Below are 14,075 nucleotides of genomic sequence, written 5' to 3'. Positions count from 1 at the left end.
GAGGACCAAATACGGTGAGCCCCATACTATCAGCACAGAAAGAGGGGACATATTTTATGGTAACACCACTCAGTAAACAGGCAGAAAGTACAGCTGCTGTACCGTGCATTGTCATTTGTGATATTTACTCATAAAAGTAAAGGTTTTGTCTGAAAAGGATTTATCTTTCTTCCACAAAGCCAAAGGTGAGATGACATTATTCACCAAAAATATTTATAAAAAAATGTTTTATTGGTACAATAGAGCGATTGAAAGGTTAAGGATACTTCTTATGTCTAGTTCTATTCCCTTCTTTCAGCTTGTCATCCTTATCTGACGTTATTCAATGAAAAGCTTTTCCCAGCGTTACAAAGAGCTAAAAGACAGACCCTCATAGCAAATGAGTGTGTGTGTGCCTGGCAATTTCTTATAGTACAGTGCAATATAAAACAAGTCATCACTGTGTGGTTCTCTTACGGTACAAGTGTCATCAGAAGTAATCCTTAACAGAAAAAAGCCATTGAGTTTTATTGATTGGTTGATGCTCCTCTTGTACAGTGGGACATCCTCTACAGACCAACAGGGCTGATTAGGACAATGGTAGATGAAAGTGTGTGGATCCGTGGAGACTGCTGAGGGGAGGATGGCTCATAATAATGGCTGCAAACAGAATGAAATCCATGTGTTTGATGTATTTGATACCATTCCACTAATTCTGCTCCAGACACAAGCCCGTCCTCCCCAATTAAGGTGTCACCAACCTCCTGTGGTGTCCTCTGCTTCATTATACATTAGGGTTACAACACCCAAGGTGGGTAAACCAATGGAGGAAGAGCAACATTTTCAAAAGTATACTCTTAGGTGAATGTGTGTAGAACAGGACAACTAATTTAAGTATATGTACATTTAAGTATATTTACATGAACCAAACAAACGGTACACTGTCTTCCATCCTGAATCAGTATATAGAGATTCCACTGTTCTCTGTTCTTCTCCGTGTGTGTGGTGAGACAGAGAGAGAGCAAGAGAGAGAGAGGGGGGGGGAAAGAGAGAGAGAGAGGGGGAGAAAAGAGAGAGAGAGAGGGGGAGAAAGAGAGAGAGAGAGAGAGGGGGAGAAAGAGAGAGAGAGAGAGAGAGAGAGAGAGAGAGAGAGAGAGAGAGAGAGAGAGAGAGGGGGAGAAAGAGAGAGAGAGGGGGAGAGAGAGAGAGAGAGAGAGAGAGAGAGAGAGAGAGAGAGAGAGAGAGAGAGAGAGAGAGAGAGAGGGAGAGAGAGAGAGACAGAGAGAGAGAGGGGGAGAAAGAGAGAGAGAGAGAGAGAGAGAGGGGGAGAAAGAGAGAGAGAGAGAGAGAGAGAGAGAGAGAGAGAGAGAGAGGGGAGAGAGAGAGAGAGAGGGGGGAGAAAGAGAGAGAGAGCGAGAGGGGGAGAAAGAGAGAGAGAGAGAGAGAGGGGGAGAAAGAGAGAGAGAGAGGGGGAGAAAGAGAGAGAGAGAGGGGGAGAGAAAGAGAGAGAGAGAACTAGATGAGCTGGTCGTCATGTAGAGCAGTAATACATGACTAGCGGTGGCACACACTCCACGTAAACAAGCCCAATTAAGTCAACATAATTGCTTTGCATAAACTGAATAAACAACATTTCCATCCACCCGCTCGCCCACCCACCCACACTAACACTCACATACACAGACAAACATACACACACAGAGAGTGGCTCCAGCGGCATGGCTTGGAAGAGAGAATATTCTATTAGTGAGTGTGTCACCCTGTTCCCGGGAGGAAAGGAGACAGGGCTGAAATCTCACTGCAGCACTAACACTAAAATAACATCAGAACAACACACCGCTCTGCTCAGCCTCCACCACACCAAGGGCTGGGAGCTTCAGAAGACCAGCCAGAGGAAAACATGTGTAGGATATAAGAGGGGGGAGGGGGCATAAAGAGTCTTGTCCCCTGTCCTCAGAGGGCTGATGGGGGAAGATGGTGGAAGAGTAGGGTGGCCAGGCTCCAGCCCTAATGTATATAACCACATTGGGCACACGTTTCCAGAAGGGGGCTTTTGGCTGTTGCACCGGTGGCACTTTAGCGTCATTTACAGCCCCAGTGAACCTTGACGAAGCCCCCTCAGCAAGCTCACCCTTCCCCTCATACCCATCTCCTCTCCAAACCAAGGGCTTTGTGTGTGTGTGTGTGAGGGATGTTGGCTGGGGAGGGGGCATGCCAAGCACCAGGCAAGGGCTATAATTGTCACATCATGTTTGAGTGGGTGGCAGTGTGGTGTGTGTGTGTCTGTAGGAGGACAGTGGTGGTGAGGGCATGCATACTGAGCAGCCCTCTCCACATCCCCATGTAGATGAAGATCACAAGAGATTAATAGAGAGAGCAAGAGAAAGGAGGGGGAGGACAGCACCGATGGAGAAAAATGAGGAGAAGAGGTGAGAGGAGGAGGAGAACAACACTCTATGGAGAAAATGAGGAGAAGAGGAGAGAGGAGGAGGAACGGAGAGTATAGTAGGGAAATTTGAAAATGTGAGGAAGAGTGAGGAAGAGGAGAGAAAGAAAAAGCAAGCAGGAGCAATGGAATTCACTACCAGAAGTCACTTACTCTCCTCTCATTTCCTCTCCTCTCCTCCTCTATTCTCTCTTCTCCTCAAAAATGTTAATGAGCTCCATTGAATAATTAGCTGTGGATAAAACAAATAGACAGTCCAGAAGGCCTGGCAGCACGTTTAAGACTGAGTGTGATTAATAATACAACAACCAGGAGGCTTTTTCCTCCTCCACCTACCTGAGCTCAGCGCTGCCTTCTACGCTGCAGAGAGAAGCAGGTTGAAATGTCAGCAGGCTGTACCTTAATCCCACATCCCTCTGCCTCTCCAACACAGCATCTTTATTACCAATGACTGGCAACATTAGGGTGTTTGTTCACGTCTGCTAGAGCTAACCCAAAGTGACTAGAGCATGTGGAGGGTATCTTGAAAGACGTGACTGTTGGAGTCTTCTCACCACAGGAGTAATTCTGTATTTGTACTGGAGCTGGGAACGTGTTGGGGGGTGAAGGAAGTCCCACAGGTGCTCCAGAACACAATTAACATTTCTGTCAATCAGGCACAGCACAACGGCTGGTTTGCTATCCCTCTCCCTCTCCCTCTGCTCTCTCAAACACCACAGTGAGCAATTTTCACCTCCACTATAGCCCTCACTGAGGATCTAGCTGTTACTCAAAGACCCGGAGCATCCACAAGATCACATACACACACACGGAAACAGACACAATGTAAATGAAAAGCCTTAACGAAGTTTATGGATGAAATAAAGAGTATGGGTATGCTGTATTAAGTCACCGCTGAAGCTAGAGAGGAAATGACTGCTTGTTTGAAATCCAGCCGCTACTTTAGAAGAAGAGCAAGAACAGTCAGATATGCTGATTGAGAGCGTGGTTCATGAAATCATTGTAATCTCCATTTTAAAACTTTTAACATGTACAGTCATTCCAACTGTTCCCCCGATACAAAGTGAGAGGCCAGAAATAACGGAGTTCATGTGTTTTGAGATAATAATAGTGCCCAAACCTCAAAAACGTTAAACTATTCCTCTGCTAGGATTGTAAGGGCAATACAAGATGCTTTGAAGACAGGGGTTTCATCTCAAATGCCACTGAAGAGTTGAAAGACGTGCAGACTACTGCTGGACATAGTTCTAGGTTGGTAATATTACGCCTCTGAGTGCGCGTCACATCCCATGCAGATTCACCGTCAGCTTGGTCCCACTGAGAAAATAAAAGCACTTTAATTGATGATGAAAGGGAGGGACACACAGTTGGATGAGCAGAAGCCATTCTGAGTAAGTTCATTAATAGCACAGAGTGCTACTGGACTGACAGGAGAATAAGGCGAAGGGCAGCATTTCAGGTTGGTGGAATACACCTTGCAGGCTAGGACACACACACACACACACACACACACACACACACACACACACACACACACACACACACACACACACACACACACACACACACACACACACACACACACACACACACACACACACACACACACACACACACACACACACACACACAGGCAAGGTAACACTAGTGTGTCTTTGGGGCAGTAAGCTGTAAACATAGATCTCAATGAACAGGGGTCAAGGATTTTCCAGCCTGGGGATACCAGCTAGCGTGACTTACTACTCCCTGTAGGGGACTGGGGAATCTGCTGGGGTGGAGAAATACTCTCCCATGGACCTCATTACCAAGCTAACTCTGAGCTGGGCTGAGCTGGGGAAGGTACGGCAAGGAGAGGAAAGTGCAGCTTTAGCTAAAAGAGAGGGGTGGGACACAACGCCAGAGCAGCCAGTCAGTATACTTGGCTGCCTGCTGCAGGAACATAATCGCGCACACTGCTCCAGGTCCCACTCAGCCAGTCAGCCCAGCGCAGAATGGGATTTCAATAAAAAGACGACACAGCAAGCTAGCATTTTGATTCTTCTTTTAACAGGCAGGCTATCCAGCAGGCTGCGACACAGCAAGCTAGCATTTTGATTCTCCTTTTAACAGGCAGGCTATCCAGCAGGCTGCGACACAGCAAGCTAGCATTTTGATTCTCCTTTTAACAGGCAGGCTATCCAGCAGGCTGCGACACAGCAAGCTAGCATTTTGATTCTCCTTTTAACAGGCAGGCTATCCAGCAGGCTGCGACACAGCAAGCTAGCATTTTGATTCTCCTTTTAACAGGCAGGCTATCCAGTGGGCTGCTGTCAGATTTCACTTTGGACTGTACCAAGCATCAGGAGACCAAGCGCTCCAAGACCAGAGGGGGGGGGGGGGGGAGAAAGGGAGGGAGAGAAAAGAAAGGACGGAGGAAGATAGAAGAATGTGAAGGACAGGAGGATTCAGTGGAAGTTGTGCCCCAGTCCTGTGCTGCCTCACAGAGAGGGACAGAGGAACAGCCAGAGGCAGTGTTCCACGGAAACAGCCACTGAGGGACTGGCCCGACTGGAACTACCACTGGAACTACCACTACCACCCTTAACTTGATCTTTCCAGACCTCACAGAACCCAGTCTGTCAACATTGTCATTACTATAATACACCTATGCTAAACCTTATGATTAACAATAATGTGAATGGCTCAGTGGTGGTGTACCCAATGCCAGACAGGTCTACACTGTTCCTCCTCTCTCTCCCTCCATCCATAGACGCTCTCTCTCTCGCTCTGTGACTCGTCCTGACCTTTCGGGGCTCCTCTAGCCCTGGAAGCACTTCAAGCGGGCGCAGATAAACAGCTTACTCTCCAAGCGCTCACCAGAAAGCTTCAATCACGTCTTTTACAGAAAAAATAGAGGAGGAGGAGGACTGTGGGGAGGAGAGGGATGAGGGGGCCGTGGCAGTGCTAAATGGACCTTGATGGACCTTGGAGGAGAATGAGAGAAAGGGAGACAAGCATTTGTTGTGATTTTCTACGACAGGCAGCTCAAGCAGTGTTGTGCCATCAGGGAGTGAGGATGTGGTCTGAGTCCATTAGTAGCAGTACTAGAATGACTGGATCTACTCCAGCCCTCATAGAAGACCACACACACACACAGACAGGCACAGACAGGCACAGACAACCAGGGTCACGCCTACAACAAAAATGAATACAATACAAATCATCATACTACTATATTCCCTATGGAGTGCAACCCACTGTTTTTTGGTACTACAGCCTAAAAGGTCAAAGGGCAGTCTCATCAGTTGGTCCTGAGGACCGATACATACATGGTAACATCTCCATGGTGATCAGAACTAACAGCTTGTGACAGCATGGAGAAAGGTCATGTCGCCCTCAGACGGTAAGTCAATGGGTTGGACACACTGTCTGTCAAGCATCAAAGCTAATAGAATCAAAGAGAGAGTGAGAGGGATCATTAGAATCAAAAAGAGAGGGGATGAGGGATCACTAGAATCAAAGAGAGAGGGATGAGGGATCATTAGAATCAAAAAGAGAGGGATGAGGGATCACTAGAATCAAAAAGAGAGGGATGAGGGATCACTAGAATCAAAAAGAGAGGGATGAGGGATCACTAGAATCTTTTTGACCTTATGTTTTTTCCCTTGTTCCCCAAAAGAGGATTGACCCTTAGAGTTCTGTGCTCTGTGGATCAGCCCTAGATTCCGGTGGATCTTGTGGAATTCTGTTTTTGTTTTTGAGAGGCTTTTTGTGCTATTCCTACCAGATTTGAGGATCACTAGAATCAAAGAGAGGCGATGAGGGATCACTAGAATCAAAAAGAGAGGGATGAGGGATGACTAGAATCAAAAAGAGAGGGATGAGGGATGACTAGAATCAAAGAGAGAGAGATGAGGGATCACTAGAATCAAAAAAGACCGGTCTAAGATGATGACTGCTGTGTGGGATCACTAGAATGCTGAGGAATTCAAAAAGAGAGAGGGATGAGGGATCACTAGAATCAAAAAGCATGAGAGACGCCTCCTGGGCCATCTGATGAGGGATCACTAGAATCCTGGGATTTGTAAAGTCCAAATGGACCCCAAGAGAGGGATGAGGGATCACTAGTCTACGCTCCTGCCATTCGAGATGACACGGACATGCCTGTCCTTCCTGCTGCTAAGATTGTGGCTCCGATCTCGTGGCAAGTTGAGGATACCGTGAGACGTGCTCAAGCTAGCGAACCGGAGAAAGGAGGTCCTGATCGGTTGTTTGTCCCCAAGGCAGTGAGGACTCACTGTAGAATTAAAGAGAGATGAGACGGCCACTTTAGAATCAATGCCTGTCCCGTGTGCTGAGGGATCACTAGAATTAAGAGAGAGATGGCAATACTACTATCCTAGTCATAATCGACATGAGGTTCGGGATCACTAGAATCGGCAAAGATAGACAGAGGAGTGTTCGCCTCAAGGTTTTGGAAGGCCTTCTGCCAACTCTGGGGAATCAAAGAATCCAAGAGAGGATGAATCAAGAGCTGGAAAGATCACTAGTCAATTAAAAAGACTGGTAGACGAGTGGATTGTTGAGGGGATCACTAGAATTAAGAAGTGGAGGAAGAGTCACTTAGAGTTAAGAGACCCTGCGCCCCGGCCGGAGAGGGATCACTAGAAGCTGTCCCAAAAAACAGAGGTTGAGGGAGTTAGTTTCTTATCGCCTACACTTCACTAGAATCATTGTTAAAAGCAGACAGAGGGGATGGAGGTCACTAGAATCAAAGAGATCTGGTGGACTGGGAAGGATGAGGGATCCTGTCACTAGAATCAAAAGAGAGTCAGGATGAGGGATCACTTTTTGAATCAAATTTGCAGACCTCGTTTCCCCTGATTGTATTTAAACCCTTAGTTTCCCTCAGGCTCTGTGTTTGTATGTTAGCACCCAGCCCTAGTGTTCTGTGTTTTCTTGTCGATTCCGGTGGATGCTCAATTCTGTTTTTGTTTTTAGAATCAAAGATTTTTGTATTTAAGGGGGATGATCTTCTGGGGTCACTAGAATAAAAAAGAGGGGATGAGGGGAATGAGGGGTCACTAGAATCAAAGAGAGGGGATGAAGGTCACTAGAATCAAAAAGAGAGAGAGGGAATGAGGGATCACTAGAATTAAAGAGAGAGAGAGGGAATGAGGGATCACTAGAATCAAAGAGAGAGAGAGGGGATGAAGGATCACTAGAATTAAAGAGAGAGAAGGGATGAGACCACTAGAATTAAAGAGAGAGGGGTGAGGGGTCACTAGAATCAAAGAGAGAGGGGGTGAGGGGTCACTAGAATCAAAGAGAGAGGGGATGAGGGGTCACTAGAATCAAAGAGAGAGGGGATGAGAGGTCACTAGAATCAAAGAGAGAGGGGGTGAGGGGTCACTAGAATCAAAGAGAGAGGGGGTGAGGGGTCACTAGAATCAAAGAGAGAGGGGAACAGAGGTCACTTAGAGTTAAGGAGAGCGGATGAGTGATCACTAGAATTAAAGAGAGAGAATGAGGTGTCACTAGAATCAAAGAGAGGGGATGAGAGGTCACTAGAATCAAAGAGAGAGGGGATGAGGGGTCACTAGAATCAAAGAGAGAGAGGATGAGGGATCACTAGTTACATCACTATTCCGATCACTCCTCTGGTTTGACTAGAGACTGTGAGAGAGAAGCATTGGTAACCAGCAGTTCACGGGGATACAGAAGTATTGTTCAGTGAGTCTAGCAAAGCCCCACAGCCTTTCCTCCTCCTCCTCTTCCTTCACAGCACACATCCCATTCTGCCAGGAATGCGGATGAGAGTAATGCCGTTTGCGTCCCCAAAGACGAAAAATGCGGGGTGCTCTGAATTGGTTTAGAGACATTGGGGCTGAGCAATGTGATTTCTGCTTGACTGTCACAAATGTAGCACAACAGGAAAATCAATTTGCCTTCTGTGCCTCCTGGCTCGAGGAGAATCCAAATGCCAGGCGAACCTAGATAATGTTGTATTCCATTTGAGAAATGGCAAGGAGAGAGAGAGAAAGAGAGAGAGACTGAGAGGGAGAGAGAGAAACTGAGCTGCACTTCCTAACCTCTTGCCAAATGTATAACCATATTAGAGACACATACTGTATTTCCCTCAGATTACACAGATCCACAAAGAATTAGAAAACAAACCCAATATTGATAAACTCCCATATCTATTGGGTGAAATACCACAGTGAACCATCACAGCAGCAAGATGTGACCTGTTGCCACAAGAAAAGGGTCAACCACTGAAGAATAAACACCTTTGTAAATACAACCCAGTTTACTTATTTTGTACTTATATGTACTTTAACTATTTGCACATCATTGCAACACTGTATATAGACATAATACATAATATGACATTTGAAATGTCTATTCCTTTGGAAGTGTTGTGAGTGTAATGTTTACTGTTCATTTTTATTGCTTATTTCACTTTTGTTTATTATCTACTTCACTTGCTTTGGCAATGTTAACATATGTCCCCATGCCAATAAAGCCCTTAAATTAAATTGAATTGAAATTGAATAGAGGTAGAGAGAGAGAGAGAGACAGGTCTGGAAAGGAGAGGGATGAATGAAGCTTTCTATGACTCCAAGATAAATACATGTCTGTTTGTAGGGTTGGGAGTTACCAGGGACCTCACGATACCATATTATCATTACACTTAGGTGCCGATGCGATATGTATTGTGATTCTCACTATTCTCGCTTTGGCGCAGATATAGCTGACAAGCGCAAGCTAATGTTTTTTTTAAACAGATCGATACTTGGAGTCAAAGTATAGATATGATATCGTCACTAAAAATATTGCGAGATGCAACTGTAGAGATTTTTCTATAACTATCTGTCTGTCGGCCTGATCTTCTTATAGGCTGCTGACACACCTCTCTGTATCTTTTATTACTGGGAGGCTGTTAGTGTGTGTGTGTCTGTGTGTGTCTGTGAAATTAATGTGTAGTGTTTGTGTGCATCTACAGTATAGTGTGAGTGCCAGTGTATGTGTGTGCGAGCATGTGTATTTGGTGTGCGCTGTATGTACTCAGTCAGCCAATATGTGTATGTGTGCCATCTGATAGTGAACGTGTGTGTGTGTGTGTGACAGTGTTTATAGTGTGTGTGTGTGAGTGTGTGTGTGACAGCCAGGTGAAAGGCTGACAATGTGGAATTGCTCTCCTCTGACCGTTGTCAGGGGTGACAGGTGTCCCGTGAGCACTTGGCCATGTGACGTGCGTCGCCTCGGTAACCGAGGCAGGCATGACAGCTACCTTCAGAAGGCAATAAACCACAGCCACGGTCACAGTACGCTGGTGTCACGGTCAGAACCTTAATGTAATGGTGGTGCTGGTGTAGACTTGACTAGTGACAATTCCACAGACTTGACCCTGCCACTCTTTATGGAAGAGTGACAAATGGACCGAGAGACAAGGCCTAGGGACAGCCAGTGAGCCTCATTCGGACAGAGGAGAAAATATAATGTTTGTATGTTTAGAAAGGAGACAGGTTGCAGGCAAGATAAATCACACAATTCTCATGACCTGCTAGTAAGTAAACAGTAATCAATCCTTCATATCATAGCAACATTAGTTCTCAGTGTATCTCTCTCATATGCCTGGCGTTGGTATTTCTCATTAGAAGTGATCGCATAAACTACAGCTGGTAAACCCTAGCAGCTGTTACCAGACTATGATCCTCTCTCTATGAGGATGTGTTCTGCATGATGGGAGAATATTTATAGATACTCTATTAATCACAGCCATCCCTCCGATGAGATCCGCCTCCTGTCTCACCATCTCACTCCGCATGATCTTGGCATTCGCATCGGGAGCGGCTGTCCTGCTTTTTCATTAGTGTCAATCACTCCCGTACGCGCTCAGTCCGCCCGGAACAACCCGCTGGCCTCAGGAGCTCACTCAAGCATTTGTCCCGCCTCGTCACTGTGATTGACAGCTCTGCGAGCTGCTGACGTGCCCGTCAGGCCTTAATCAGGAAGAGCAGCGGAGGCTGTGGTTGGATGGGGAGGGCAGTCAGAGCCATGTCTCATAGCCGTGTGTCACTCTGGCCTGTCCAAGGCCTGTCCAACACACTCCCATTCATTACCTCACTGTTTATCTAAATGCTCATCCATTCCTCTAGGGAGGAACAGCCCTGAATCCTCACACAAACACATCTGCTATTGTCTTATTTTGGCTTCCTGTTCTGAAGAATACAGAGGCCAACAGCAGCCATCTGTATCTGTGCATCTAAAATGTTTTTCAAAATAAATGACAAATGATTTCCAATAGAAAGGAGATGGAGGCTCTGAGTGGTGCAGTGGTCTAAGGCACAGTCCGGGTTAGGGGAGGGTTTGGCTGCGGGAGGTTTTCTTTGGCTCGTCCTCCAGCGACTCCTTGTGGTGGGCTGGGCGCCTGCAAGTTGACTTCGGTCATCAGTCAAATGGTGTTTCCTGGTGTGGCTGACTTCTGGGTTAAGCGGTGTGTTAAGAAGTTGTTGGCCAGGTGGGTCCTGTTTTGGAGGATGCATGTCTCAAACTTTACCTCTTCCGAGCCCATAGAGGAGTTGCAGCGATGAGACAAGATTATAACTAGCACATCAGTCATCTTGACATGGCCACTGCTGTAGTTCTGACCATATTTTTCTCATCATTTACCTGAACACAACAGGGTGTCATTATACCTGTACAGGATACTTGAACAGACGAATCAGAGGACTGTTATAGAAAGAGAGTCAATCACCAGTATTAGGTTTTTTGATTATTTTGTGAAATTATTTGCCTTAGGAACCCTGTTGGCTTACCTGGTGCTGTGGTTGGGCCGCTGACAGGGGAGATGGGGCCAGAGCCGGAGCGTGATTGGTTGGAGCCCACAGGGGACCCAACAGGAGAGGACGATGGGCCGCTGCCTTGACCAGACAGGTTGGGTGACGCGTGGGGTGAGAAGGGTGACTGGGCTGGGTTACTCTGCTCCCCCTGGCTACTGGTGGAGCCTGTAGCACTGATGGCTGAACTGTGACCAGCCTCTGTACCTGTAGGGAGGTCATCTATGGAGCCAGAAAGGTCCTGGAACAGAGAAAGAGAGAGACAGGAGAGATGGTGAGCGAAGAATATCATAGGGGAAACATACTATCACAATAAAGCAAGAGAGTAGCCCTGGGTATGCTGTGGATTACAACATAGTAATACATAACCCACAAAGCCCAACAATACTCTACAATACTCTCACAATAGAGCACAGCACTATACTGAAACTATACTGAAAGCAGTATAGTGCCTTGCTGGTGTAGGTCTGACAGTCTGTTCTGTGTGATGTGTAATGGGCCAGTATTCAAGGCTGAGCTTATGTTACACACATCCCCTGTGGGGAGAGAGGCGAGGGGGAGGTAGGAGGGAGGGGAGGACAGGGGGCTTTGACTGGTTAAGGTTATTCTGAACATTTTCTAGGGAATCCCCTACGAATGCCGACAGACTGAATGATAGTCTTATAAAAGAGGAGATTGAAGGGAGAGGGATGTAGATAGTTCAGGTGTTGTGTGTGATGTCTGCATCTTAAACACACATCCCCACAGTTCTCCAGCTGCACTACGGGAGGCCACCCACCCACCACTGATGGGATATGTGGGCCACAACCCAGGTGAGGCATCTATAATACAAATTATTTGGTGGGGACTTATATTTGTCCTATTTCAGTGAATTGGAAATGTGTTTTTTGCATATCCCACTCTCCCTGAGACAAACTTGAAGAGTGGGGTCACAGCCAGGGTCTGACATTATTAACAGTGAACCTGGAGCAATTAGGGTTAAGCGCCTTTATGAAGGGCACATCGGCAGATTGATCACCTTGTCAGCTCGGGGATGCGAACTAGCATCCTTTCAGTTACTGGTCCAATAATGCAACATCTAGGCTACCTGCCACCCACCTGCTGTAGCTAGCTATCTGTCTGTCTATCTGTCTGTCTTTCTGTCCACCCACCACCGTCAGTCAGGTTCCACAGAATCTGTCCCCAGCCACCTCCATGAACCTTTACTGAGCAGTCAGTCACAGGTCACCGCAAGTGCGTGCCATTTGACACAGTGGGGTCCTGCAAATAGGGAGACCATGGTAACGTATTTCTAAACAGGTGAATCTAGTGTGACATCCACCTGATTGTTCGCCTCAGAGCCAATTAAAAAAGGGAAAGCACTGTGAATAATTACATTACCCTCTAGTCGCCAGTTCTCCAATAACCGTTGGGCAGAAAAGCACATCATTCATTTGGAGGATTTGAGGATTGACCCGTTTTGATTAGACTCATGGTTGACGGCATCTAGACAGTGTTGTGACTGAGAGAACCCAGGGAATAAGATCAGGCTCTTCCACAGATCTAACAGTGAAGAATCTCAGCTGCTGCTCTCAACACAGTGATATTTCCAGTAGTAAACAGCCAGCCCAGCCAAATACCCAACAAGCTAGCTTGGGCCCTTTCCAAAGTGGCCCAAATCTAATTGGTTTGCCTCTGTGCTGCAAATTGCTCTGTGCATTGAGTCTCCAAATAGCTGTCAACTACTCCCAGTTGGCATCTTGTATCACTTAATGTGCTTCTGAAGCATGTAATTGTCATAATAAGAAAAATATTGAGGTGATAATAACCACTTACGTTGAGATGGCCAGACCCCCAAGTAATGGCCTCCTATCTAGACGCTTCACACTACGTTTGAGAGGCAGTCATTCGTGACCCTTCACCTCAGGGGTGTTGGCGTCAGCCTCCCTCCCTCTCCCTCTCTCTCTGAGGCTGTCAGCCTGTCAGACTCAGACAGGCAGGGGCACAAAGGGGACAGCTGAGCCAACACACACAGTAGAAACACACACACAAACACACACAGTAGAAACACACACACACACATGCACACATAGGCACAGCATGCACACACACACCAGATCACCAACCTACCAACTGAGTGTGAGAGAAAAAAACATCATTCATTAAGGAGTGGTCTTTCCGCTGACTGTCCCCCCTGAGCAGGCAGAGACATGCACAAATAATATATACATATTTATTTTACCAGGCAAGTCAGTTAAAAGAACACATTCTTTTTTACAATGACCGCCTACTCCGGCCAAACCCAGACAACTGTGCGCTACCCCATGGGACTCCCAATCACAGCCGGATGTGATACAGCCTGGATTCAAACCAGGTACTATAGTGACATTTCTTGCACTGAGATGCAGTGCCTTAGACCGCTGTGCCACTCGGGAGCCCTAATTAATGAGTGCTGCTGGGAAGGGAAGGGAACAGGCAGTGTTCCCCAGTCCAGGATTCTCTGGTCACGCTGTCTAGACAGGGAGGAGTCAGGCACCACACCACAGCTTCCTGTCTGTGGACAATGGGGAAAGAGAGCATTGACCCTCAAACTTTCTCACAGACATACTGCACGGCACACACTCAGGTGAACCAGCATGGCTGTATTGAGCAGGGAAGGCTTTCTTACAAGAGGCTGGGACTGTAGTTGCTGCTAGGGCTAGGTCAGAGGCTGTAGCTGGCTGGGTCTGGAGCCATGCAGGGCTGGTGTTGTCAGCTCTGGTTGGTGGCTCTTGGGACACTGCTGTCCAGCGTGTCACCTCGCTGTTGGAGGAACCAGCCACCCGCTGCCACTACAGCTTCCACCACCA

At 46.9% G+C, this 14,075-nt stretch overlaps 1 protein-coding gene across 2 annotated transcripts in view; it reads right to left on the bottom strand.

Moving 5' to 3' along the window:
* Positions 1-14,075, bottom strand: part of LOC135508341 (AT-rich interactive domain-containing protein 1B-like) — a 322,882-nt gene that overhangs the window by 74,727 nt on the left and 234,080 nt on the right. For both annotated transcript variants that reach the window (XM_064928452.1, XM_064928453.1), the window contains exon 5: positions 11,227-11,488. In XM_064928452.1, coding sequence (XP_064784524.1) covers positions 11,227-11,488 — 262 coding nt within the window. The remainder of the gene's footprint in view (positions 1-11,226; positions 11,489-14,075) is intronic.

The sequence above is a fragment of the Oncorhynchus masou genome, chromosome 21 (assembly GCF_036934945.1).
Source record: "Oncorhynchus masou masou isolate Uvic2021 chromosome 21, UVic_Omas_1.1, whole genome shotgun sequence".
Lineage (NCBI taxonomy): Eukaryota > Metazoa > Chordata > Actinopteri > Salmoniformes > Salmonidae > Oncorhynchus > Oncorhynchus masou.
This window is presented reverse-complemented; position numbering and strand designations above follow the sequence as displayed.